At 51.8% G+C, this 25,807-nt stretch overlaps 2 protein-coding genes across 10 annotated transcripts in view; one reads left to right on the top strand and one right to left on the bottom strand.

The window, feature by feature from the left end:
* EPHX1 (epoxide hydrolase 1) overlaps window positions 1-18,427 on the top strand; it is a 35,342-nt gene extending 16,915 nt beyond the window's left edge. For all 6 annotated transcript variants that reach the window (XM_034947823.3, XM_055107504.3, XM_055107508.3 and 3 more), the window contains 8 exons: window positions 1,695-1,882; window positions 4,690-4,870; window positions 11,554-11,781; window positions 12,117-12,246; window positions 12,708-12,916; window positions 15,257-15,365; window positions 17,387-17,512; window positions 18,010-18,427. In XM_034947823.3, coding sequence (XP_034803714.2) covers window positions 1,700-1,882; window positions 4,690-4,870; window positions 11,554-11,781; window positions 12,117-12,246; window positions 12,708-12,916; window positions 15,257-15,365; window positions 17,387-17,512; window positions 18,010-18,211 — 1,368 coding nt within the window. In that variant the 5' untranslated portion in view covers window positions 1,695-1,699 and the 3' untranslated portion in view covers window positions 18,212-18,427. The remainder of the gene's footprint in view (window positions 1-1,694; window positions 1,883-4,689; window positions 4,871-11,553; window positions 11,782-12,116; window positions 12,247-12,707; window positions 12,917-15,256; window positions 15,366-17,386; window positions 17,513-18,009) is intronic.
* The window catches only part of TMEM63A (transmembrane protein 63A), a 39,529-nt gene continuing 32,121 nt past the window's right edge, over window positions 18,400-25,807 (bottom strand). For 3 of the 4 annotated variants that reach the window (XM_063596551.1, XM_008967793.5, XM_063596536.1), the window contains 3 exons: window positions 25,527-25,632; window positions 22,779-22,946; window positions 21,460-21,879 (listed from right to left, as the gene is read on the bottom strand). In XM_063596551.1, the coding sequence (XP_063452621.1) occupies window positions 21,500-21,879; window positions 22,779-22,946; window positions 25,527-25,632 (654 nt within the window). In that variant the 3' untranslated portion in view covers window positions 21,460-21,499. Of the gene's footprint in view, window positions 19,797-19,897; window positions 20,078-21,358; window positions 21,422-21,459; window positions 21,880-22,778; window positions 22,947-25,526; window positions 25,633-25,807 lie in introns of those variants that run through there. The other variant, XM_034947815.3, reaches the window with a different exon arrangement.

Genomic DNA, 25,807 nt, shown 5'->3' with positions numbered 1-25,807 from the left:
TCTATCACTGGACCACTGTGGACAAGTATTTCATAGAACGACCCCCAGTAGCCCAATTCTAGGTTTAGAGGGGCAGCTCTTGACAGGAGCAAACTCCAGGGCCTCTGCAACCCCCCAGCAGAGTCCCAAACATCTGACATGTAGCCAATGGAGGACACGCAAGTGGTGGGGTTCCCAGTAGGGACCACCTCCTGCCTTGGGTTTCCAAGACAGAGCGAGGGGCGCTGCTGGGGCGTGGTCTGCAGGGGCCTTGTCAGAACTCGATGCTTTCTCCTCCGTCTGGGTCCTAACTGCAGTGCATCTAGAGACCCTCCTCTGACTCAGGCATAAGGACGGCCCGCATATTCATGCAGGTTACTCTGAACAAGAACAGTCTGTGGGTTACTTCCCTAGGAATGAGGAAGATGAAGAGCTAGATAACAATGCTGGGCTGGTATCTGCCTGATAGTGCTTTGCCAAGACTATGGTTTCTTCCTCTTCTGATCAAAAAGGACACAGGAGTCAGACAAATGGGGATTAAAAGACAACTGAGTTGATGTGAAATGTAACAGGCAACACTGTGGACACAGAAAGTAGATTAGAGGCTGCTTAGGACCTAACGTGGAGGGCAGTAGGGGAGCGACAGCTGAAGGGTATGGAGTTTCTCTGTGCTGATGAAAATGTTCTACAGTTGACTGTGGCTATGGCTGCACATGTCTGTGAATATCCTAAAAACCATTGGAGGGTTCACTTTAAATGGGCGAATTGTATGGTATATGAATTATGTTTCAATAAAGCTCTTACACACACAGCTAAGCTGTGTGGCCATGGCTGGGCTTCCTAGCAGTGTCCCCCAACCCCAAATTGAACTTACTCTCCCAGCACTTGGGCCTCCCCATTACCCCCTGTCTGCCCTGAGGATAAGCCTCTCTCCAAGAAGGACAGAGCAGGGGCTGTGGGCCACCATTCAGGAAAGGTGCTCCTCTCCCCTGGGGGAGGGAACCCAGAGGTCGTGGACAGAAGCCTTCTCAGACATGCAAAAAACATGAGGCTGTCAGGCGCCGTGGCTCACGCCTGTAATCCCAGCACTTTGGGAGGCCGAGGCGGGCGGATCATGAGGTCAAGAGATCGAGACCATCCTGGCCAACATGGTGAAACCCCATCTCTACTAAAAATACAAAAATTAGCTGGGTGTGGTGGCACGTGCCTGTAGTCCCAGCTACTCGGGAGGCTGAGGCAGGAGAATGGTGTGAACCTGGGAGGCAAAGGTTGCAGTGAGCTGAGATTGTGCCACTGCACTCCAGCCTGGTGACACAGTGAAACTCCATCTCAAAAAAAAAAAAAAAAAAAATGAGGCCTCAGAAATGTAGCTCGCAAAACCCCCTACCCAGGGCTGTGCAGAAGCCAAACCAGGTTCCTATTTTCCCAGGATGATGAACAGTTTTCAAAGCTTAGTAGGATTGTGGGTGATTTTGTCTCATTGTCTGTTGTTTTTCCATTTTTCTATATCATATATATATAATATTTATACTATATATAATATGTATATAGTGTGTGTATATATATATAATATGTATATATTAGGTCAAGTGTAAATAAAATCAGGGACAGGGTTGGAGCGCAGCAGGAAAGAGCCTGCTGTGGATCAGAGTCTCTGGGCTGTCAGGGCTGGGCTGGGTGGGCTCCGTTGTTAAAGGCTTCCCCTCATCTTGCAGGAGCCATGTGGCTAGAAATCCTCCTCACTTCAGTGCTGGGCTTTGCCATCTACTGGTTCATCTCCCGGGACAAAGAGGAAACTTTGCCACTTGAAGATGGGTGGTGGGGGCCAGGCACGAGGTCCGCAGCCAGGGAGGACGACAGCATCCGCCCTTTCAAGGTGGAAACGTCAGATGAGGAGATCCACGTAAGGCACCTTGGGCCGGGCCGGGCTGGGCAGTGGAGAGGGTGGTGTCTCGAAGACAGGGGTTGGGTCTTAGGCCAGATGCGGGAGGGGACGGGGGCTTGGGAATGGTCCATCCTACTTGGGAGTGTGTTTCAGTCTGCTTTTCCTCTGCTGGGCAGGTGCAGGTTGCTTTGGAGAGGGATGCCCAGCCCTCCCACTTTATCTCTCCTCCTTTCCCTACCCAAGGCCCAGCAGTGCTCAGGCAGGAGATGGGGTGCCAGCAGACCCAGTTAACCTGCATCAAAGGTCACAGAAAGCAGCTGTCATCACCACCTCTATGCCCTGCCTGAAGCCTTGGGAGTGAGGTTGTGGGAGAAAGTGAGCAGGTTCCCGTCAGAGACCCAGGAAGCACTGAGAAGGCAGGGATGCTACTGGTTAGGCACCGGCTGTGTGTCAGCCATTCCTGGTCGCATTCAATCCCTACGGTGATCCCACGGGGTGAGGATTGTTGTTCCCAAACTGCAGATGCAGAAGCTTAAGCTCGGGGGCATAAAGCAACTCGTTCAAGGCGGCCTAGCTAACATGCGGAAGGATTTGAAGTCCAATCTAATCCTGAAGCTGCTGCCCCTCCTCTGCACAGGGATAGAGTCAGGAAGGAGGTGACTGGGCAGGTGGGGTGACCTGAGAATGCATTCTTGGGGAGGAGCAAGGCTTGAGTGGGGGACAGGACGGTAGGCAGGCCTGGCACGGCCCTGCCAATCCTTTCTTTCATTCCGTGGGTTTTGAGCACCTACTGCGTGCAGGCCCAGTGAGTGCTTGGGAGAAGAGACAGCCCCTTCCGTCCAACAGCATACAGTCCAGTGAATGAGAAAAGGAATGTGCACAAAGAAAAGTAGACTAAAAGATAAATAAAGATAGGCTGGGTGCGGTGGCTCACGCTTTTAATCCCAGCACTTTAGGAGGCTGAGGCGGCGGATCACCTGAGGTCAGGAGTTCAAGACCAGCCTGGCCAACATCGTGAAACCCCATCTCTACTAAAAATACAAAAAAAAAATAGCCGGGCATAGTGGCGGGCACCTATAATAATCCCAGCTACTCGGGAGGCTGAGGCAGGAGAATCCCTTGAACCCAGGAGGCAGAGGCTGCAGTGAGCCAAGATCACACCACTGCACTCAGCCTGGGCAACAAGAGTGAAATGCTGTCTCAAAAAAAGAAAAAGATGGATAAGGATAAATGTCACAAAAAGCATGGATAAAAGTCATGAGAGTTCCAAGGAGGAAGGGATTTAAAAGCAGAAGCTGGGCTAAACCCAAGAGCAACCAGGCTGAGGCTCCCTGGGTAGGACTTGCTTGCTGCAGCCTTGCTATTTAGGGCCAAGGCTGAGCCCTGAGGAAAGCTCCTTTAGGGAATTAGACTCCTAAGGGAGTCTGAGATTTCCAAAATCTGTTTGGGGGTGACTGAAACACTTGGGAAGAAGCCTGGGAATGGTGATGCTTGAGAGGCTCTCTAAGCTGACATGAACTTCCTCCCTCTGGGGCTGGCCTAATACATGCCCCTGAGACTTGCACCCTCTCTCCTGGTCTGTAAATTTTTTAGTTTTTGGAGACAGGGTCTTGCCCTGTCACCAGGCTGGGGTGCAGTGGTGCGATCTTGGCTCACTGCAACCTCCGCCTCCTGGGTTCAAGCGATTCTCCTGCCTCAGCCTCCCAAGTAGCTGGCATTACAGGCACCTGTCACTATGCCTGGCTAATTTTTCTATTTTTAGTAGAGATGGGGTTTCGCCATGTTGGCCAGGCTGGTCTCGAACTCCTGACTTCAAGTGATCTACCTGCCTTGGCCTCCCAAAGCACTGGGATTACAGGCGTGAACCACCGTGCTGGGCCTGGCCTGTAATTTTTATCCCAACTCAGTTATAATGTATCATTCAATGTTGTATATTGGGGTCAGGAAACCAGGCCCATAGACCAAATGTAGCCTGCTACCTGTGTTAGCACAGCGCCCGTGCCAAGAATAGTGTTTACCTCTTTAAATAGTTAGGGGGAAAAAAATCAAAAGAAGAATAATAGTTTGTGATGTGAAAATTATGTAGCAGTCAGATTTCAGTGTCCATAAATAAAGTTTTATTGGAACACACCACCCCCATTCATCTGTGCATTGGCTGTGGCTGCTTTCACACTACGAAGACAGAGTGGAGTCACTGCAGCCTGCAAAGCCTAGAATATTTACTATCTGGCCCTTTACAGAAAAAGTTTGCTGACTCCCGCTGTAGAGACGCCTGGGTAAATTAAAGATGAGTATCGTGTATACACTTAAAGAGTAAAAGATGGGATGGGCGCAGTGGCTTACACCTGTAATCCCACCACTTTGGGAGGCCAAGGCAGACAGATCACTTGAAGCCAGGAGTTCAAGACCAGCCTGGCCAACATGGCAAAACCCCATCTCTACTAAAAATGCAAAAATTAGCTGGACATGGTGGCTCACACCTGTAATCCCAGCTACTCTGGGAGCTGAGGCATGACTGGCTTGAACCTGGGAGGTGGGGGTTGCAGTGGGCCGAGATCACACCACTGCCCTCCAGCCTGGGCAACAGAGTGAGACCCTATCTCAAAAAAAAAAGAAAAAAGAAATGCGAAGTCTACAGTGAAGAAGGAAGAAGTGAAGAACACATCCGCTTTGGGAGTAGCCAGTGATGTGGGAAACTGCCTTGCCACTCCCAGAGTGCAGTGTCTTGTGGCTGCAGGGTTTGCTGTGTTTTCTGGAAACAGACTTTGCTGTTGTGCTCTGTCCTTCCCATCCCTCTCAACTTGGGGTCCTGCATTTTGCTCCAGGACTTACACCAGAGGATCGATAAGTTCCGTTTCACCCCACCTTTGGAGGACAGCTGCTTCCACTATGGCTTCAACTCCAACTACCTGAAGAAAGTCATCTCCTACTGGCGGAATGAATTTGACTGGAAGAAGCAGGTGGAGATTCTCAACAGATACCCTCACTTCAAGACTAAGATTGAAGGTATGTTTGCAAAACGCCAGCCAGAGAGGGATGTATGTCATGAGAACAGCCTTCTTCCACAATGTGACTTACAGTCAGATAAAGTTGGAGAGATTCAGAACCCAATTATAGGTCACTGAGATGTACTTATACGTTGTAACCTTACTAAATGCAAAAATATTGCAGTCACAACAAATCTGTCCATCTTTAGAGGTAGGCAGGAACACATACATGCAATTTAAAAACCAAAGAAATGCACCATCCAGTCCAATGATGTGGCAATCTTTGAGAGGAAGGATGGAGATGAGATTTAGACCCAGGCCAAGTGGGGTGGCTCAGAACTGTAATCCCAGCACTTTGGGAGGCTGAGGCGGGTGGATCACGAGGTCAAGAGTTCAAGACCAGCCTGGCCAAGATGGTGAAATCCCATCTCTACTAGAAATACAAAAAATAGCCAGGTGTGTTGGCAGGCAGCTGTAATCCCAGCTACTCTGGAGGCTGAAGCAGAGAATTGCTTGAAGCCAGGAGGCGGAGGTTGCAGTGAGCCAAGATCGCGCCACTGCACTCCAGCCTGGGCTCCATCTCAAAGAAAGAAAAGACTCTGCTCTCAGTTCTTTTGGATCTATACTCAGAAGTGGACTTGTTGGATCATACGGTAATTCTGTGTTTAATTTTCTGAGGAACCGCCATACTGCGTTCCGCAGCAGCTGCACCATTTTACTTTCCCACCCAACAATACCTCAGAATCCCGATTCTCCAAATCCTTGCCAATATTTTTCTCCTTTCTTTTTTTCGGTAATGGTTATCCTAATGGGTATGAAATGGTATCACATTGTGGTTTTGAGTTGCATTTTCCTAATGATTACTGATGTTGAGCATTTTTTATGCGGTACTTATTGGATTCTTTGTAATTTCTCCGAAGAAATGTCTGTGCATGTCTTTTGTCCATTTTTTGGGTGTTTTATTAGGGTTTAGGAGTTCTCTATATATTCTGAATAAAATCTCTTATATGATATTTGCAAATGTTTTCTCCCACTCTGTGGGTTGCCATACAATTAATCTTTTTCAGAGACAAGGTCTTGCTGTGTTGCTCAGGCTGGAGTGCAGCAGCTATTCACAGGCGTGATCATAGCTCACCACAGCCTCGAACTCCTGGGCTCAAGCAATCCTCTCGCCTCAGGCCTCCTGAATAGCTGGTACTATAGGCGAGCACCACTGTGCCCAGCTTGTTAATTTTTTATATTGAGGAAATTGTACATGTTAGGAATCTTATTTTTAATGTTTAAGATAATTTGGCCTTTTCAAGGAACAGTGAAGATTTTAATTTGTTAAAATTCTAGGAATTACTTAAAGTATATGAAAGACATGTTGGTCAGTCAGATAAACTAAAGTTCCTAAAAAAAGGAAATTGAAATTATAGTGTTAACTGGGTGTGGTGGCATGCACCTGTAGTCCCAGCTACTCAGGAGGCTGAGGCAGGAGGATTGCTTGAGCCCAGGAATTCAAGGCTGCAGTGAGCTACAAGGACACCACTGCACTGGGTGACAGATCAAGACCCCATCTCTTAAAAAAAGAGAGAGAGGCTGGGCACGGTGGCGCACGCCTGTAATCCCAGCACTTTGGGAGGCTGAGGCAGGTGGATCACGAGGTCAGGAGGTTGAGACCATCGTAGCTAACACGGTGAAATCCTGTCTCTAATAAAAATACAAAAAATTAGCCAGGTGTGGTGGCGGGTGCCTGTAGTCCCAGCTACTCGGGAGGATGAGGCAGGAGAGTGGCGTGAACCCAGGAGATGGAGCTTGCGGTGAGCTGAGATCACACCACTGCACTCCAGCCTGGGTGACAGAGTAAGACTCTGTCTTAAAAAAAAAAAAAAAAAAGGCTGGGCGCCGTGGCTCACGCCTGTAATCCCAGCACTTTGGGAGGCCAAGGCGGGCAGATCACAAGGTCAGGAGATCGAGACCATCCTGGTCTAACTTGGTGAAACCCCGTCTCTACTAAAAATACAAAAAATTAGCCGGGCGTGGTGGCAGGCGCCTGTGGTCCCAGCTACTTGGGAGGCTGAGGCAGAAGAATGGCGTGAACCCGGGAGGCGGAGCTTGCAGTGAGCCGAGATCGCGCCACTGCACTCCAGCCTGGGTGACAGGGCAAGACTCCGTCTCAAAAAAAAAAAAAAAAAAAAAAGCCGGGTGCGGTGGCTCACGCCTGTAATCCTAGCACTGTGGGAGGCCGAGGCAGGTGGATCCCAAGGTCAAGAGATCGAGACCATCCTGGCCAACATGGTGAAACCCCGTCTCTACTAAAAATACAAAATTAGCTGGGCGTGGTGGCACGTGCCTGTAGTTCCAGCTACTCGGGAGGCTGAGGCAAAAGAATTGCTTCAACCAGGGAGGCGGAGGTTGCAGTGAGCCGAGATCGTGCCACTGCACTCCAGCCTGGCAACAGAGCAAGACTCCATCTCAAAAAAAAAGGAGAAAGGAAGGATGGATGGAAACCTCGACTTGGAGGTGCCAGGGCAGCAAACATCCTTGTTCTGATGCAAGCAGGCCAGGCCTGTGGGAGAATGAGCCAGAGAAAAGCTAAGTCAAATCCCAGTGGTGTGTGTCCTGGAACTAGAGCCCATCCTGGAGCTCAGCCAAGAACACTAAAAAAAAAAAAAAAATCTGGAATGATTTTTTGGATCAAATTTGGACTCCTCTTGAGTGTTGCTGTATTCTTTACAGTAATTTGATATCTTCTATTATGAGCCTAACAAGAGGATCCAAGCCACTTAATCCCAGCCAAACTGCTGTATGCAATTACCGTAGGTTCCTGTTTGGATTCCTGGCACGAAATTGCCTGGCTTCCTTGAGTTTGACTTGGATCCCTGTGTTGTCCCAGCTCTTCAGTGTCCATCCAGCAGAAACTAACAGGGCGCCTGCTGTACCCAGGCATTCTGCTGGGGCTGGGGACGCATAGAGAGGACAGGGTCCCTCCTTCACAGCTCATAGGCTCTTCAGGGGCAATTCCAGCACATAGTGGCGGTGTTCTGAAGGAGGAGGCTCTGGGAGCTTCATGAGCCCCACAATCTTCCTTTGAATGTGAGGGAAGGCTTCCTGGAGGAGGTGGCATCTAAGCTGAAATGAGTGGGACTTTGCCAGGTGTGTGGGGAAGGTGGTCCAAGAAAGGGGAACAGCATGCTCAAAGGCCCAGAGGCAGGAGGCAGTAAAGGGCCCTTTCCATCCTGGCAGCTGCCAGCCTTACCCCACTGGACCCTTTCAGGGTTCTTCATGAGACTGGGTTTTTTTTAGAGACAGGGTCTCACTCTGTCAGCCAGGCTGGAGTGCAGTGGTGTGATCACAGTTCATTGCAGCCTCAATTTCCTGAGCTCAAGCGATCCTCCCACCTCAGCCTCCCAAGTAGCTGGGACCACAGGTATGCACCACCACACTAGGCATTTTTTTTTTTTTTCTTGAGATGGAGTCTCGCTCTGTCACCCAGGCTGGAGTGCAGTGACGCAATCTCGACTCACTGCAAGCTCCGCCTCCCAGGTTCACGCCATTCTCCTGCCTCAGCCTCCCGAGTAGCTGGGACTACAGGCACCCGCCACCATGCCCAGCTAATTTTTTGTATTTTTAGTAGAGACGGGGTTTCACTGTGTTAGCCAGGATGATCTTGATCGCCTGACCTCGTGATCCGCCCACCTCAGCCTCCCAAAGTGCTGGGATTACAGGTATGAGCCACCGCACCCAGCCTTTGTTTTTTCTCTCCTTTTTTTTTTTTTTTTTTACATTTTTAGTAGAGACAGGGTCTCACCATGTCACCCAGGCTGATCGCAAACTCCTGGGCTCAAGCAATTCTCCCACCTTGGCCTCCCAAAGTATCAGGATTATAGGTGTGAGCCACCACACCCAGCTGACATTGGGCGTTTACGGTACAAAACCTCCCTCAGGTACAACGGCTCCAAAAGAGCCAGTTTCCAGCATTGAATTCATCGTGGACTTACCCATGTGTGGTTCTGGCACCCTGCCCGGGGCTGGAGGCCTGTTCTTGGCCTTGGTCCTTTAGAATAGGGGTAAATTTGGCAACATAGAAGGACACCCAGGATACATTGTTAAGTTAAAAAAAAAAAAAAGAGATTCTAAAATAGAATGTATGTATGGTTCTATTTTTGTTAAAAGTTATGTTCTCTAAGTCTTTTTAAAAAGTTTGAACTGTCACAGCCAAGAAGGGTCTAAAGAGACATGACAGCTCAGTGGTGTGTGAGTCCTGGATGGGATCCTGGAACAGAAAATGGATATTAGGGGAAAAACTAAGGAAATCTGGCTCATATTTTATTGTGTGTAGATACCAGTATTATCCAGGTTTTAAAAAGGAGAAAATCCTGGCCGGGTGTGGTGGCTCACGCCAGTAATCCCAACACTTTGAGAGGCCAAGGTGGGAGGATGGCTTGAGCCCAGTAGTTTGAGACCAGCCTGGGCAACATAGCGAGACCCCTTCTCTACAAAAAAAAATAACAAAAATAGGCTAGACATGGTGTTGCCCACCTGTAGTCCTAGCTACTTGAGAGGCTGAGGTGGGAGGATCACTTGAGCCTGGGAGGTTGAGGCTGCAGTGAGCCGTGATTGTGCCACTGCACTTCAGCCTGGGCAACACAGTGAGACCTCATCTCTAAAAGAAGAAAAAAAAAAAGGAAATCCTGCAATGTGTGACAACATGAATAAACTCTGAGGAAATAATGCTAAGTGAAGTAAGCCAGGGACAGGACAAATACCGCATGATTCCACCTATAGAAGGAATCTGAAATAGTCAAACTCAGCAGAAGCAGAGAGTAGAAGGGTGGTTGTCAGGGGCTGGGGAATAGGGGAAACGGCATTGCTGATCGTTGCTGTGTAAAGTTTGAGTCCTGCCAGCCGAATACATCCTAGAGATGGGCTGTACAGCAGAGCGCCGTCAGTGTTGGACACTTACAATCTGTTAAAAGGGTAGGACCCATATTAAGTGTTCTCGCCATATAATAAAAAGTGTAAACACTAAGGAAATCAATGGACTTTATAGTTAATAATATCTCAGTCAGGTTCGTTAATTGTAATAAATGTACCATGCTAACATAAAATATTAATAATGGAGGAAACCCGGTGGGTGTGAGGTATATGGGAGTTTTCTGGACTCTTTGCAGTTTTTCAGCAATCTAAAACTGTTCCAAAATAAAGTTTAGACAGACAACACCATGTTTTCTTTAGAGAGTGGGATTACATGTGAGTCTTCCCCCTTTGGCTTATCTGTGTTTTCTAAGTTTTCTACAGTAAACATGTATTATTTGTATAATATATTAACGACAGAACAGAACATTAGCTAGACCAGCTGACTGCACCAGCCCTGGTGGCAGAGAGTTCCAGGCATGGCAGCCGCCCTCACTGTGAATGCCGTAAGGCCCCAGGTGCTGTCCAGGGCACTGGCCTGGGAAGGGGCTGCCTTCTTTTGATATGCAGACGCCCCAAGTCAGTCCAGAGGAGACAAGAATCCATTCACCTGCCCTTGGCTATGATGATGTTTTCAGCATTGCACTTAAAAAAAAATCTTCCACTTTATTTTATTTTAATTTTTTGAGATGGAGTCTTGCTCTGTTGCCCAGGCTGGAGTGTGGTGGTGTGATCTCGGCTCAGTGCAACCTCTGCTTCCCAGGTTCAAGCGATTCTCTTGCCTCAGCCTCCCGAGTAGCTGGAATTGCAGGCGCCTGTCACCATGCCCGGGTAATTTTTTTGTATTTTTAGTAGAGACGGGGTTTCACCATGTTGGCCAGGCTGGTCTTGAGCTCCTGACCTTAGGTGATCCACCCGCCTCAGCCTCCCAAAGTGCTGGGATTACAGGCGTGAGCCACCACACCAGGCCCAAAAATCCTCCACTTTAAAGAAAATATCATTTGGTAATCAGAAAAAGGTGACATTTTGTCAATGTGTATGAAAAAAATTATGCATTTAATACCTGTTCATTGTAGAAAAATTGGAAAGTACATAAAACTCAAAGAGAAATTAAAAGCACTGGAATCTACTGCTCAGGAGAACTGCTTTTTACATTCTTGGAGTTTATCCTCCCAGACTTTTAAAATTCACCAATACATGGTATAAGTACAGTATAAGCATAGATGACTTTTTATAAAAACTGGGTCACACAATGGATATGACTTGATCATTTGCTTTTACCTCCCAGCAATATCTTTTGATCAGTTTTCTATGTTAAATAAATATACATCTACCCTGTCAGTTTAGATGACTGTATTGGACTCCAGTATACTGTCAAACTATACTTGATTAATCCTGTATTGCTGGATACGTGGGGCTTTCTCCCTACCCTCCAGATTTTAAATTATTGAACAAGTATTTATGGAGGCCTGCTGTGAGCCAGGAGCTGTCCTGAGCTCTGGAAACCCAGCAGTGGCTGTACAGACCTGGCCCAGCTGTCAGGGGGCACCTCTAAGGAAACCGGGAGGCAATAATCGTAGCTCCCTTGCAGGGAGGTTGTGAAGGCTGAGTGAGGACATCTGTGCACCTGGAGCACAGTGTGAGTGTGAAACCAGTGTCAGCCCTTATTACTGTCAATACCATGAAGGGGGGCGGGGGCACTAAGGGTGGCAGGAATCAATATCTAGGCTCTGGGGGGTGCCAGAGCCTGACCATGCAGGGTCTTCTCTCTCCCTCCACCCTGACTGTGCTCTGTCCCCCCAGGGCTGGACATCCACTTCATCCACGTGAAGCCCCCCCAGCTGCCCGCAGGCCGTACCCCGAAGCCCTTGCTGATGGTGCACGGCTGGCCCGGCTCTTTCTACGAGTTTTATAAGATCATCCCACTCCTGACTGACCCCAAGAACCATGGCCTGAGCGATGAGCACGTTTTTGAAGTCATCTGCCCTTCCATCCCTGGCTATGGCTTCTCAGAGGCATCCTCCAAGAAGGGTACGGGGCTGCTAGAGGCTCCATAACTGCCCCGTCCTCGCCAAGGGTGGGCCAGGTGTTCCCACCAGGCTCTCCTTCCGGGGGGGTGAGCAGGGAATTGGCCCGAGGAAGCTGGGAAAGGAGGGGCCTGAGAGGCCGGCCCCAGACACACCGCCCTCCGGGGCTGGAGATGCCACCCCTATATTTGGGCTCCAGGATTCCTTCTTGCCTCTGTGAGCTTTTCTGACCTCCACCTGGGGGTAGGCGGGCCTGAGAAATTTCATAGAACACCAGAGGGCCCAAGGAGCAATCTGCCTGTGACTCCGTGACTCCATGCCTTTCCCCATCACTGCCAGGGTTCAACTCGGTGGCCACCGCCAGGATCTTTTACAAGCTGATGCTGCGGCTGGGCTTCCAGGAATTCTACCTTCAAGGAGGGGACTGGGGGTCCCTGATCTGCACTAATATGGCCCAGCTGGTGCCCAGGTGAGGTCACTGTTGGGGTGGTGTGTGTGTGTGTGTCCTCTAAGAAGTGGACCTCTGTGCAGGGTGGGCCAAGGACCCCCCAGGGGAGAGGAGGGAGTGTGACCTGTCACTCAGCAGTGCCTGAGGCACGTTGACTTGGATCCTCCTGTCTGTAACCCAGGGTTGCGGCTCTGGGTCAGGTTCCCAGGCAGAGAAGGCCTGTGATAGGAGGGGAAGGTCAGGCATTAGACCACTCTGCTGGACCAAGCTCTGGGACAGCCCTGAGCAGAACTCCCCAGAAACTGTATTTTTCCCCCAACCTCCCTTCTCCAACTCCCATGGCCTCCCAGTGGGGCCGGTGCTGAAAGAGGCTGGCTCTGTGCTCGCTCCTCAGCCCTGAGGCCTGTTCCTCCGCCATCTCTCCTCTCTCCCTCTCCTTGACACCAGCCCAGCCTCACCCCGGCCCCTCTCTCTGCCTTCAGCCACGTGAAAGGCCTGCACTTGAACATGGCTTTGGTTTTAAGCAACTTCTCTACCCTGACCCTCCTCCTGGGACAGCGTTTCGGGAGGTTTCTTGGCCTCACTGAGAGGGATGTGGAGCTGCTGTACCCCGTCAAGGAGAAGGTATTCTACAGCCTGATGAGGGAGAGCGGCTACATGCACATCCAGTGCACCAAGCCTGACACCGTAGGTGAGTGTGCTCAGAGGTCCTCGCCCACTGCCGGCTCCACTGGGGCAGGGAGACACCCGCGGGGTAACCTCACCACCCCACCCCAATGCTGCCCACAGAAGGAAGCCTCTTGTAAGGACCTCCCAGCTCTTTAGATCTTTAAACGGCATTTTCCCATAGAATCAAGAGGATGGACCCTCAGCAGATTCCCAGGCCAATTTAGCAACTCTGTTTAGCCAACTCAGTATTCATAGTGGCTTTCACCCCTGATCTCCCCCACCCCTGAGTCTATATCCTACACTGAGAAGCAGAGGGATGGAGGGGGTGAGGTAGGAGGAATCCTGGGAGTGGGCAGCTCTGGGGCTGCAGGGGAGAGGGGAGAGGGTGCCCTGGGGCCTTGGGGAAGAGGTTCCCAGGCAGTGAGGGAGGGCCCAGCAACCATGTCTGCCACCAGGGTCCTGTTAAAGGACAATACTTTTTCAAAAAGGTAAATTTATAAAGGAACCAGTAAAATTTTAAAAAGAAACAATTCAAAGACAAATAAGAACACTGAAATTAATTTGCTAACAGACACAAAACTTGTCAACATCCACAGAGTAATATCAATTAAATCTCCATGGGACAAAATTCATTTGCCTCTATGAACGAGAGTCATTCGCATTACCCTCAGTTCTTTACAATTCACAGAACTGTAAAATAGCTCAATGACAAGGAAAGATGGGACCCCTGTAGCATCACGTCAGTCCAGAAGGTCTGCTAGGTAACTCCCTAGATCTTGTCCAGAAGACACCCAGGAATTGTCTTGCCCATCTCGAAGTTCTTCATAGTTTTCATGGCAAACCCATGCCCACACACACGAGGCAGCTCATAATCATAATAACGGCACTTTATAAAAATCAGCATTTTTCTCTGATTATAAAATACATGTTCATTGTCAAAAAGCTTAAAAATGCAAAAAGTACAAAACATTAAAGACAATCTCATATAACCTCTTCTCCCTCCCCACATCCCCTCTCCTTCAAAAGAACTTGTGAACATTTTGATGAGAATTTTCACAAGTGAAGTACGTCCATATCACCAACATGGCTCCAACACTCCAGATGCCCCTCGGGGTTCTCTCCCAGGTACCACGCTCTGACTTCTGACTGAGATGGTTTTGATTGTGCCTGTTTAAGTCCTTCTATGAATAGAATCACAGAGTATATACCCTTGAGTCTGGCTTCTTTTGCTCAATATTATGTTTGTGAGATTCATTTATGCCATTGTCCCAGCTTTATTTATTTATTTTTTTCTCAAGACCCAGTCTGGCTCTGTTGCCCAGGGTAGAGTGCAGTGGTGTGATCTCCGCTCACTGCAACCTCCGCCTCCCAGGTTCAAGCAATTCTCCTGCCTCAGCCTCCCAAGTAGCTGGGATTACAGGCACCTGCCACCATGCCTGGCTAATGTTTTGTATTTTTAGTAGAGACGGGGTTTTACCATGTTGGCCAGGCTGGTCTCGAACTCCTGACCTCAGGTGATCCACCCGCCTCGGCCTCCCAAAGTGCTGGGATTACAGGTGTGAGCCACCGCACCCAGCCTGTCCCACTGTCCCAGCATTTTTTTTTTTTTTTTGAGACAGAGTCTTGCTCTGTTGCCCAGGCTAGAGTGCAGTGGTACGATCTCGGCTCACTGCAACCTCCACCTCCCGGGTTCAAGCAATTTGCCTGCCTCAGCCTCCCAAGTAGCTGGGATTACAGGCATGCACCACCATGCCCTGCTAATTTTTTTGTATTTTTAATAGAGATGGGGTTTCACCATGTCAGCCAGGATAGTCTCGAACTCCTTACCGCAGGTGATCCACCTTTCTCGCCCTCCCAAAGTGCTGGGATTACAGGCATGAGCCAATGCCCCCAGCCTGTTCCAGCCATTTTTAATGACTGTACAGTATTTTGGCTTATGAGTATATCAATATTTATTTGTAACTGATCCCCTATTTTAGACTTTTTTAGGTGGCTTCTCATTTTTCATGAATCAGAGCACATAGACTGAAAAACCCCGCCTTTTTAAAAACAGCACTTCTCATTGGGACCCCACCAAATGCAGAGGCATAGGCCCTTCAATTTGAAGGAAGCTGAGCAGGCAGTGTGCCAGGCCCTGGGAGACAGTAGGAAGGTATCGTCCCTGTTTATCAGATGAGGATGCCGAGGCAGAGTTAAGGAAGCGAGGCATGTGAGCACCCAGGAGTTAAGGCAGGCCTGTGCTCGAACGTGGCTTCCTGCACACAGCCCCGCCCTCTGCGGCCAGTGCCACACATCACACCTGAAGCTCCAGCTCTCTGGTCCCCAGGCCTGAGTCTCTCCCTTGCTCCCCGCTCCCCGCCAGGCTCTGCTCTGAATGACTCTCCTGTGGGTCTGGCTGCCTATATTCTAGAGAAGTTTTCCACCTGGACCAATACGGAATTCCGATACCTGGAGGATGGAGGCCTGGGAAGGTGAGGCCCTGGTTTGCCCCTGCAGTCATGACCCTGGTCCCAGCAGCCAACCTCCTCACCCTCTTCATCCCCTTGTCTGGTTGCTCTGCATGGGGCACTCAGCAAATTCTATTGTTGGCTTTCTTACAAATCCTCACCCCGTGACCAACGTAGCTGCATTTTTTGGGTGAGGCGGCCTGGTGAGTTGTTCCCAGCCTCACAGTGCATGGTCAGGACTAGGATGCAGGCTCACCTGCTTGTGCTCCTTTTGCTGAACAGGCCCCTCTGGGGATTAGGGAGCCCACAGGGCAGCAGGCACCACGTTATTGTCAAGAGCACCTGGGCTTTTCCTCCTGATTCCCTGGAGAGCCTGGCATCAGGGTCACGTGACTGCGTGTTCCAGGAGGGTGGTCGCAGAAAGGCAGGAGGCTGTTAATCTCTCAGAGCCTTAGAGGCTGTATCCTCTACATGCCTGACTCCCAGCTCTGTGGCCTGACTCAGGCTTCACCAAGGTCAGCTCTGACCCACCCTTTCCAGGGCCCATCCCTTTATTCCTTCAGTGACACACAGAGGACCAGACAGTGCTGGGGACGGGAAAGACAGTAAAATGAGACTGAATCCTGCCTTGGGGGTAGGGACTCTGTCTTGGCCATGCTGTAGCCCCATCACCTAGAACAATGCCGGGTGAACAGTGGGAGAGCCCAGTACATAGATGTTGAATGAATGCGCAAAGGACTGTGAGAGTCCAGTGGAAGGAGGATTCTCTTTGTGTAAGCGGCAGAGAGGGGAAATGACCAGGAGAATGTATCTGATTTGGGCCTATGGAGGATAAGTAGGAGTTTCCTGGATGGAGGAGAGAAACTTAGGCAAAGAGAAAAGCAATAAAAATGCAAGGAAAGGGTGCTTGGAAAGGGTGGCTTGTCCAGAGGCTGAAGCAGGTACACTGGGGCCAGATCAAAAGCAAACTCATTCCTGCAGGCGGTCCTCACCTCCTCCAGGAGCCTCAGCAGGGCCTTCGTCTGGGATCTGTTTCCCCTGCCCTACATTCAGCAGGACACAGGGGTTGATGGAGCTGCTGCAAGACCACCTTGGCAAGGGGTCTGGCCTGCTCCTTGCACACGGATACCTGGAGCAAGATGTGAGGCCCCACCAGACTATCCCACTAGGCCACTCCTGCAGCTCTGGCCCCGGGTTACAGGGAGCACCAAATCCCTGAGCAGGAGGTAGACAGGATCAGATCTGTGTTCCAGAAAGAACAGGAACACACTAGGGTGGAAATGGTGGTCGTGGTCGTTTTCAAGCTGCGGGCAGAGCCGAAAGGGAGATGGAAGCACTTGGCCAACTTGCAGAAATCCAGTTCACAGAGGTGACGTGTATACTGGAACTAGTTTTCATTGACCAGTTTTCATTTTGCCACCAAAATCATATTGAAAAGGCTGTTTCCTTTATCTCTGTCCCTGCTCCCTGCTGCTAGAGATTCAGGGTTTGAGTGAGGAAGGTAGGGTTGGGAGCGCGTGCTCTGGGGAAAGTGGAAGGTGGAGTGGGGGCTGTGGAGTATGCATCCTGGACCCAAGCTGGCTAGGTTTGGATTCTCCACTTAATAAGTAAAATGGAGATAGTAGTACCTATGTCCCATAGGCTGTTGAGAGGAAAACATGAATTAAAAGAAGGTAAGGAGCTTAGAACATGCTGCCTGGTATGTGGTCACCACAGTAGCTGGTGCCCTGAGCAGTTTCACGGTGCAGGGGTTGAGGGGAGGGAGGAGAGGTCAGTGGCAGGAGAGAGGGGACAGGTGTGTAGAGGCAAGGTGGGTGGGGGGAGGACCTTGGGGTGATAAGAGACACTTCAACTAAATCCATGCACTCCAGTCTGGTGCCCTGGGCGCAGCCTGCCTGTGACACGAGGATACCACACACCTTGCATGAGGTCTGAGGAGGGAAGCTGCATGGGCAGGGCCTGGCATTTGTAGGACTTTCCGGCTGCCCTTTGTCACACAACTGCATGTGGCACTGAGAGTGGGGCTTTGTGTTCTGCGTTCCCAGGAAGTTCTCCCTGGACGACCTGCTGACCAACGTCATGCTCTACTGGACAACAGGCACCATCATCTCCTCCCAGCGCTTCTACAAGGAGAACCTGGGACAGGGCTGGATGACCCAGAAGCATGAGCGGTGAGCCTGGCTGAGCCGAGAACAGGGGCCTCTGAGGCTGGAGGCAGGGGGACGGCCAGTCTTGGGCTCCACGAAGGGCACTTGGTGGTGGGATAAGTATAGCCTTGCCTGCAGGTGCCCCAGGGGCCCTTGGATGGGAACACTAAAGGTCGAGGTGTTTGGAGAAAGCCCTCATGGAGGGACCAGGTGCCTGGCTCCCGGGCGGCCCTCAGTACCGCTCCCCAGTCTAGGATGCTGGTCTGGAGTGGCACTGATGGTTCTGGGATTCCCAAGTCTCACATGGAAACCCTCAAAGGTGGGGATTTAGAGGCTGTCCCTCCCAGAAAAGAGAGGGCCCTCAGGGGAGAGCGGTTGAGACCCTGGATTTGTCCTTTTCTTTATGGCTCCTTGTGGGTGGGCCAGCTGATCTCACCCCCAGGCGCTTTAACCCCCTGCTGTGCAGGACGGAGGGGCGCAGGGCCACAGCCTCACCCCTCCGTCGGCTCTTTCACTTCCAGGATGAAGGTCTATGTGCCCACTGGCTTCTCTGCCTTCCCTTTTGAGCTACTGCACACGCCTGAAAAGTGGGTGAGGTTCAGGTACCCAAAGCTCATCTCCTATTCCTACATGGTTCGTGGGGGCCACTTTGCGGCCTTTGAGGAGCCGGAGCTGCTCGCCCAGGACATCCGCAAGTTCCTGTCGGTGCTGGAGCGGCAATGACCCACCCCTCTCCCCCCGCCCGCCACCTCCCCCCACAAGTGCCCTCCAGGCTTTTCTTGGGGAAGATACCCCTTTTCTGAGGAATGAGTTTGCCTCCGTCCCCTGCCCATGCTGGGAGCCCACGCTCACCCCCTCACCCCTCCAAGCTCACTCCCCAACCCCCAACTCCGTGTGGTAAGCAACATGGCTTTGATGATAAATGACTTTACTCTAAAAGCAGCTGGAACTCAGTGACATGAGCGTGCGCTGACCCCACATGGGGCCCCCTGTGCAAGCAGAGCTGGCCGGCCCCTCCTTGCTGGCAGAGGCATGGGAGGCCTGCTGGGGATGAGGCCACTGGCCAGGGCTATGCTGCACCAGACCAATGGCACCGCCCCCACCCCTCCCAGCGCAGGGGCAGCTTGGAGCAGAGGCAGCACTGGCCACCACTGCGGGGGCAAGTCAGCGTCAAGAGAGTCCCTGAGTGAGAAGGCCCAGATAAGCCCAGGCCCACCAGGCCAGCGGACAGGCACAGGCAGGGCCTGCAGAGGTGCCAAGGCCCCAGGCCAGTTGTGCTAGGAGCCTGGACCTGCTCTTCCGCACCCCCATCCCGCCCCAACTGCACAGGCTTGTGCCTTGGTGCCCCCTGGAGGCAGCAGGGAGGAGGCTTCTCAGGCAGAAGTCTTAAGTTGCATCCCATTCCCCAGAATCCCCAGGAGGGAGAAGAGGGACGGGCTGCCCCTCCTTCCTGCCAGAGCCACAGCTCAAGGGCAGTGGGATGGCCCTGCACCCAGCCCAGGTACCCCTTCCTCTGTGCCGACCATGCTGTCCTTTGGCTCCGAGGAGGCCCTGAGCACTGCCCACCCCCACACCTTGGAGGGAGCAGATGGAGGGGGTGAGTACTGCACAGATCCTGCCTGGAGGTGCAGACTCATGCACTCAGCCCTGAAGAGGTGAGAGAGGCTGGATCTTAACTGTGGTCCAATGGGCATATTATGAGTGGTCCTTGTCCCTGCCTGCTATGGGGTAACCCTGACCCAGCTAGTGTCCCTGACAACATGATACAAAAACACAGAACTCTAGCGGGATACAGAGATGTGTGCACAGCTGGCAGGAGCACTGGCCACCTCCCAACCTGCTCCCCATAGCTTACTCCTGGATGTAGCCTGGAGGGACTGCTGGGCTGGGGAGGGACTGGCCATGGAGCAGGGAGCTGGATGCCAGCCGGACCTCAGACCTGGACTGCAGCATCTCTTTGGTTATCGGTTGTGTGTGTGCTCAGAAGGGAGGAGGCCTTCCCCTTGTTACATCTCTCTCTCCATATATTCTCCCAGACTCATCAGTTTGGGGGGCGAAAAGTCCACCACATGGTCTTGGCAACAAACCACTGGGGATGTCACCCCAGCTGCAGAGCTGGAAGCTTGTGCCGGAGGGGAAACTGGGTGAGCAAGGGAGGGGCGAGGCCTGCCTGTGCTCCCCTCACCACTGCTGGGACCAGAAAAGATGGGCACCTGATAGCTCAGCTGGGCAGTCCCAACGCATTCCCACTCAGCCAAGGGCCTGAGCCCCAGGCCATTCTGGTTGTGTCTTTTCAGAGCAGTGAGACCTAAAACAGATGGGAAGAAGTCATGAACTTGGGAGTCAGGCCGCTTCACCTGTCTTCTCACCCCACAGGCTCCCCTGAGCCTGGCCCAGCCAGCAGCTCACCCAGCCTCAGGCCTCCTGGGGGGCAGCAGCCACACTGCCCGTGGCGCTCTGCGCCAAGCACTGTCCAGGGATAGTCCCGCTGATGTTGTGGATGGCACCATAGGTCTGCTGCTGCCGCTGCTGCGGAGACAGTGCTGTCCTCTCCGAGGCCAAGCCATTCAGAATCCGAGGCACGTAGGGCTGTCAGCAAATGGATTTGTGCTTGGCTTGGACAGGCATGAGCTTCCACACTGCATCCCTCCCCTCCTGCCCTTCTCCCAACAGGACACAGACAGTGGCCATAAAGGACATATGAAGAAACACCAACATCCATTTAGGACATTAAGACCGAAAATATGACACCTGCAGAATTTCCTAGCAGCCAGGGCAAAAGAGAAAGCACAGTTATACAGTTCTCATGATCACAGAAGGAAGCACAAGAGAGCAGTTCTCAGAGGAAACTAAACTTCCTAGCCCTGGATCCTAGGAGGATTTCTCACTTTGTAGAAGAAACAAGTCTACCTATATAGGGGGGCTTAGAACGCTGCCCTGGAACCCCTGGGATGCTCAACATATCTGTGAGAGTCTCATTTTGAGTCTCATTTCCTCCCAATCCCAGGCTCCAGCCACTGACCCCAGGCACAGAGCCCTGCCATACTCCTCCCGAGACCCTGGCTGTGAGGGCTTGACATCATCCACCTGTCCTGCATGTTCCCTGCTTGGCCAGCATAGCCACAGGTGTGTCGCTGGGTAATGAGTCCTTCTGAGGCCCTCCCTTGTTTGGAACTTGTCCAAGGACAGACACCGATAAGAGAGCCTGACACCTGGGAGGCAGCCACCAGAAAGAACCCTGCAGATGAGGTCGGCTCTGTCCTGGCCACGGCTGTCAGGAAGGCCGGTGACTACAGCTCTGGAACCCTGGGGCTCTGCTTTCCCTTCCCAGCCCCACCCTAGGAGCAGGACCCTGGAGGCTGTGTGCAGAGAGAACTAGGAAGGCAAGGAGCCCTGTGTCTCTCTACCATGGGGTCTTCCTCTGAAGCAGGTGCAATGTTCATTTCTTGAATTCAAAGGGAAGTCTGCCTGACACCCTCTTGGAGCCTAGTGGAGGACCTCACACAGGCAGGTGCATCGCTGATGACAAACCTTTGTCAAACCCTAGCGCCTTACCATGTGCCTTCACTAAAGCCCCAAACTCACCAGGCATTAAATATGCAGAGAAGGAAAGAGAGCAGGGAACTGAAACCAAGGGGGATGGCCATGAATCGAGACAAGACTCTATCTCCTCAACAGTTTCAAATATGCAGGTTAAAATACCCAGGGGGACCAGGATTCCTTCTCTGCCATTAATTCACAAACTTGCCTGCCATGTGATCTTAGCAAGAGATGATCAAAGCACATTTGCCGGGGCCCATCTGGTTGGGACTGTTACAACCAAAGCAAAAAAAAGGGCGACAAGCTCGGAGGCTGAGGGGCACAGCTTACTGTGAACGGTGGGGGCATGTGGGCCTCTGCCTCACTTCCTTTGTCACTTGCAGGCTCTTCTGTCTGCAGATAACAGCAAAAACTTGCGATGATAAACAAAACTGATCTCTGTGAACGAACACCCTCCAAACACACAGACTATTAACACCCGGAATAATAGTACCAGCTGGCACCAAGCTCCCCGGCAGCCCGAGAGAGGACGGGGTGGGGGAGTGCAGGGATGAGGGGAGGAAGGGAAGCTACACATGGCACCCAACCACCCACGCCTTTCCCATGGAGAAGCAGAATCTGGAGAAGGCTGCTGCTGTGTTGATACAGACAAGGGTGGGCGGGGTTGACAGCGAGCCCGTCCCACCATCTGTTCCTCCCAGGGCTTGACCGGGCAGTGGGGTCGGGGGCCTTTACTTTGTAGTTCAGAGGGCTGAGGTGCTTGAAGCATCCAAAGCAGGTGTGAGCCAGGCAGACCAGGATGGTGAGCAGCAGCACCAGGAAGGTGAACAGAGTGGCGGGGGCCTTCATACCTGGTGATAGAGGGTGGCTAGCCTTGGGGTGGGCAGGGAGGGGCCACCACCTACCCTCACCCTGCTGAGGAAGGGGCCGCACCTGGTGTGGAAACTGCCCGTGACTTCTCCCTCAGGCAGAAAATAAAGGTAAGGCCTAACCCCCCACCCCCACCCCTCAACTCCAGCAGCAAGGATGGTGTCTTCACAGCCAGGAACACACAGAGGGACCCACTGAATGACTGGCATCATCCCTGGTCAGATTTCAGGCACTGGGGTGCCAAGTCAATGGCAATTCTTCAGCCTCCTTGCTGGTCCGTTCCCTCCAGTCTCCAGTGCCCTGGGCTAGAGAGGATGGACCCTCCCACACCCCCAGTCTGACTGGGGCAGACGTGTCTTTCCCCCAGGAGTGTCAGTTTTCTCTCCTCCACGTCCCCACCTCTTCCATGCCGGGAGGTACAAGGAGCTGGGCCCAACCACCAGCCTCAAAGGGCAAATCTGGATCAGCTTCCCCATTTCCTCTGGTTCAGTCCCTGCACAGCTGATAAAGGCACTATCTTCTCTCCAGGGATGTATGGGACAATTGACCAGGCCTTCACAAGGGTTACACCTGCACTCGGGCTAGCTTAGGAGCCAGGCTGTCAACACCACACCCAACCAGCCCCTCACCCTGGGTATCATGTTTTGATTGGACACCTAACCAGTCCTCACTCTGGGCACTACATTCTGACTGGACATGTAACCAACCCTCATTCTGGGTACCACGTTCTGATGGGACACCTAACCAGCCCTCACTCTGGGCACCACATTCTGACTGGATGCCATGCTGATGCTGTGAAAGCAATGAGGGATCTGACTGGCTGGTGGGGATGCAGGGCTGGGAGGCCAAGGGCTGGCCCCAGGTCAGAAGGGCTGCTCACCCAGGCGCAGGAAGGAAAAGAAGTAGAGCCAGAAGAGGCACAGGATGGGGGCTGCCAAGGCCTGGTTCACAGCGGCAAAGTGGATCCCCTTCTCCAGCTTGGCTGGGAGGTAGACGAAGTAGAGGTTGTGCCGGTCCACCATGTGCTTGAGCAGGATGTAGATGAGGCCTGCAGGGGATGGGGCTGTGAGCTGGAGACCTCGCTGGGCCACACAGACACCTCTGTCCTCTTCCTCTCCGGGGCGGCTATTTTGGCAAGGAGCCAGGGCTGGGGCTGCTGCTCTACTGCCTGAACACAAAATGAGGCATCCTGCACCTCTGGCTACTAGTTTTTTTTCACTTTCTCTCTCCTACCCACTTCCTCACTTATCTGTGACCCCAAGGTGTAGGGGATCGGTCAGGGTGGTGGGAGAAAATTTAAGATAAAGTTATAGGAAATAGACACAAACCTTCTTGGAAAGCCGAGAGGTTTGCATAGCTTCAGTAAAGGGTTTGGCTGAAGGCAGCTGTATTCTCTTAAAAGCTTAGGGTGCAGATACATAGGAATGTGGGGGAGTTTACCTAAATAGCTTGTTTACTCGTGGTCCTAAGACCAACCTTTGATCATCCACTGGTGCATGATTGCTCGCTATTCGGGGGGGTCAGCAATGTTAATTACCCTCTAGTGGTGTTTACTCGAGACCTTTGTCATTTAATCTGTACTAAATAAATGCGAACTTCGCCTGGCATTGAGGACTACACTGCAGACTCAGGCTGCAGAGCCCCTTAGCCGCACTGACAGGCAAAATATCTGTCAGTGTATGTCTGTCTGTCTTTTTTTTTGAGACAGAGTCTCACTCTGTTGCCCAGGCTGGAGTGCAGTGGTGCGATCTCGGCTCACTGCAAGCTCCGCCTCCTGGGTTCATGCCATTCTTCTGCCTCAGCCTCTCAAGTAGCTGGGACTACGGGCGCCTGACACCATGCCCGGCTAATTTTTTGTATTTTTAGTAGAGATAGGGTTTCACCATGTTAACCAGGATGGTCTCGATCTCCTGACCTCGTGATCCGCCCACCTCTGCCTCCCAAAGTGCTGGGATTACAGGCGAGAGCCACCGCACCCGGCAGTGTACGTCTTTCATCCGTCGCTGGGTCAGGGTCTGTGGGACAGACCCTGCACCACCAAGGGAGTCACAGTGTCTGTGATCCTGTCCCCACAGAACACTAACATTCCAGAATCGTCTTGGAAAGAGGCTGTTTCACAGTTGGATGCCTGGCCTCAATTCCTCCCCAGCCTTTCCCATGCTGAGCCCCTGTATGTCAGTGCTCCCACACCCCTGGCCTTCTCCCACCCGGCTGATCCCTGCCCTCATCACAGTCAACAGAGAATGAGGCCCAAGGGTCTTACCCCAGGGGTGGCACAGGAGCACACAGGGGACCAGCAGAAAGTGGGTGCTGCCTTTTCTATTATGCCAGGTTCTTTTTTTTATTTTTTGTTTTTTTTGAGATGGAGTCTCGCTCTTGTTGGTCAGGCTGGAGTGCACTGGTGCAATCTTGGCTCACTGCAACCTCTGCCTCCTGAGTTCAAGTGATTCTCCTACCTCAGCCTCCCGAGTAGCTGGGATTACAGGCGCCTGCCACCATGCCCAGTTAATTTTTGTATTTTTAGTAGGGACAGGGTTTCATCATATTGGCCAGGTTGTTCTCGAACTTTTGACCTCAGGTGATGCACTGCCTAGGCCTCCCAAAGTGCTGGGATTACAGGCATAAGCCATCGTGCCCAGCCCCAGGTTCTTTTTTAAAAAATAAATTTTGTTTTTAAAGTGTAAATACTGTAGATTTTTAAAACTACACAAGAAAGTATACAGGGAAAACTAAAACAAATTTTCCCCCTAAAACTCAGCTATCACTGCCAGCAGTCTCTTGGGTTTTTTGTTTCCTTCTAGAGCCTTTCATTAATCTGCCAGTTGCAGATGTTTTATTTCAGTGGCCAGGACCTTGGTCTTTAAACAGTCCTGAGTTCAAAGCCTGGTTCTCCTGCTTACTAACAACATACGAAGTTCTTTTATGTGAAGGGGGAATAGAAACAGGAACTGCCTTGTAGGATGAGGTGAGAAATGTGGTAATCCACGTGGAGGCAGGCATCTGCCAGAGTGAAAGCAGCACGAGAGCTTTGATTGTGACTCTGGCACTGTCTTACTTGCTGCTAAAGAAATCAACCATGAACGACGTACTCAGTGGGCAGAGAACCTCAGACCAGAAGTACTAAGAGCGGTCCTAGCTGAGGGCCAGTGGGAGGAATTCATTTAAAAATGAATGAGGCCGGGTGCTGTGGCTCATGCCTATAATCCCAGCACTTTGGGAGGCTGAGGCAGGTGGATCACCTGAGGTCAGGAGTTCAAGACCAGCCTGGCCAACATGGTGAAACCCCATCTCTACTAAAAATACAAAAAATTAGGCAGGCATGGTGGCGGGCACCTGTAATCCCAGCTACTCAGGAGGCTGAGATGGGAGGATGGCTTGAGCCCAGGAGGTGGGGGTTGCAGTGAGCCAAGATCATGCCACTCCAGCCTGGGCACCAGCATGAGACCCTGTCTCAAAACAAAAAAAGAAAGAAATGAGTGAAATCTGGTGTCACGTGAGTCTTTGGCAGCTTGTGGCTCTTGTGGCTGTGGTTTTGGGAACTCCATTGTGCCCTGGTGATAGCTGTCCCCGAGAGGTTTGGTGCAATCAGCCATCCATGTACCCTGGGACAGGCTCCAGGGCCACTCACCAAATGGCGCGATGATGGGACAAGTGATGCTGTAGGCCACGATGACAGTGAAGACACACAGCATCCACGCATACATGGCTCCAAACTCGTACTGGAAGGCCTGGTTCTGGGAGGAGGAGGTGGTGAGGAGCTCATGGACTTGTTCCACCTCAAACACCCTTTTGTGCTCTCTAAGTGGTGATGGGAGAGCAGGGTGGAGGAGGACTTTGGAAATAGGAGATGCGTGGCTCCCCGCCTCCCAAGGTCCTTCCCATCCCTCCCAGCCTGCCCTGCTTCACTCA

The sequence above is a fragment of the Pan paniscus genome, chromosome 1 (genome assembly GCF_029289425.2).
Source record: "Pan paniscus chromosome 1, NHGRI_mPanPan1-v2.0_pri, whole genome shotgun sequence".
NCBI lineage: Eukaryota > Metazoa > Chordata > Mammalia > Primates > Hominidae > Pan > Pan paniscus.
Note: the sequence above shows the minus strand (reverse complement) of the source record. Positions and strands in the feature narration are given on the sequence as shown.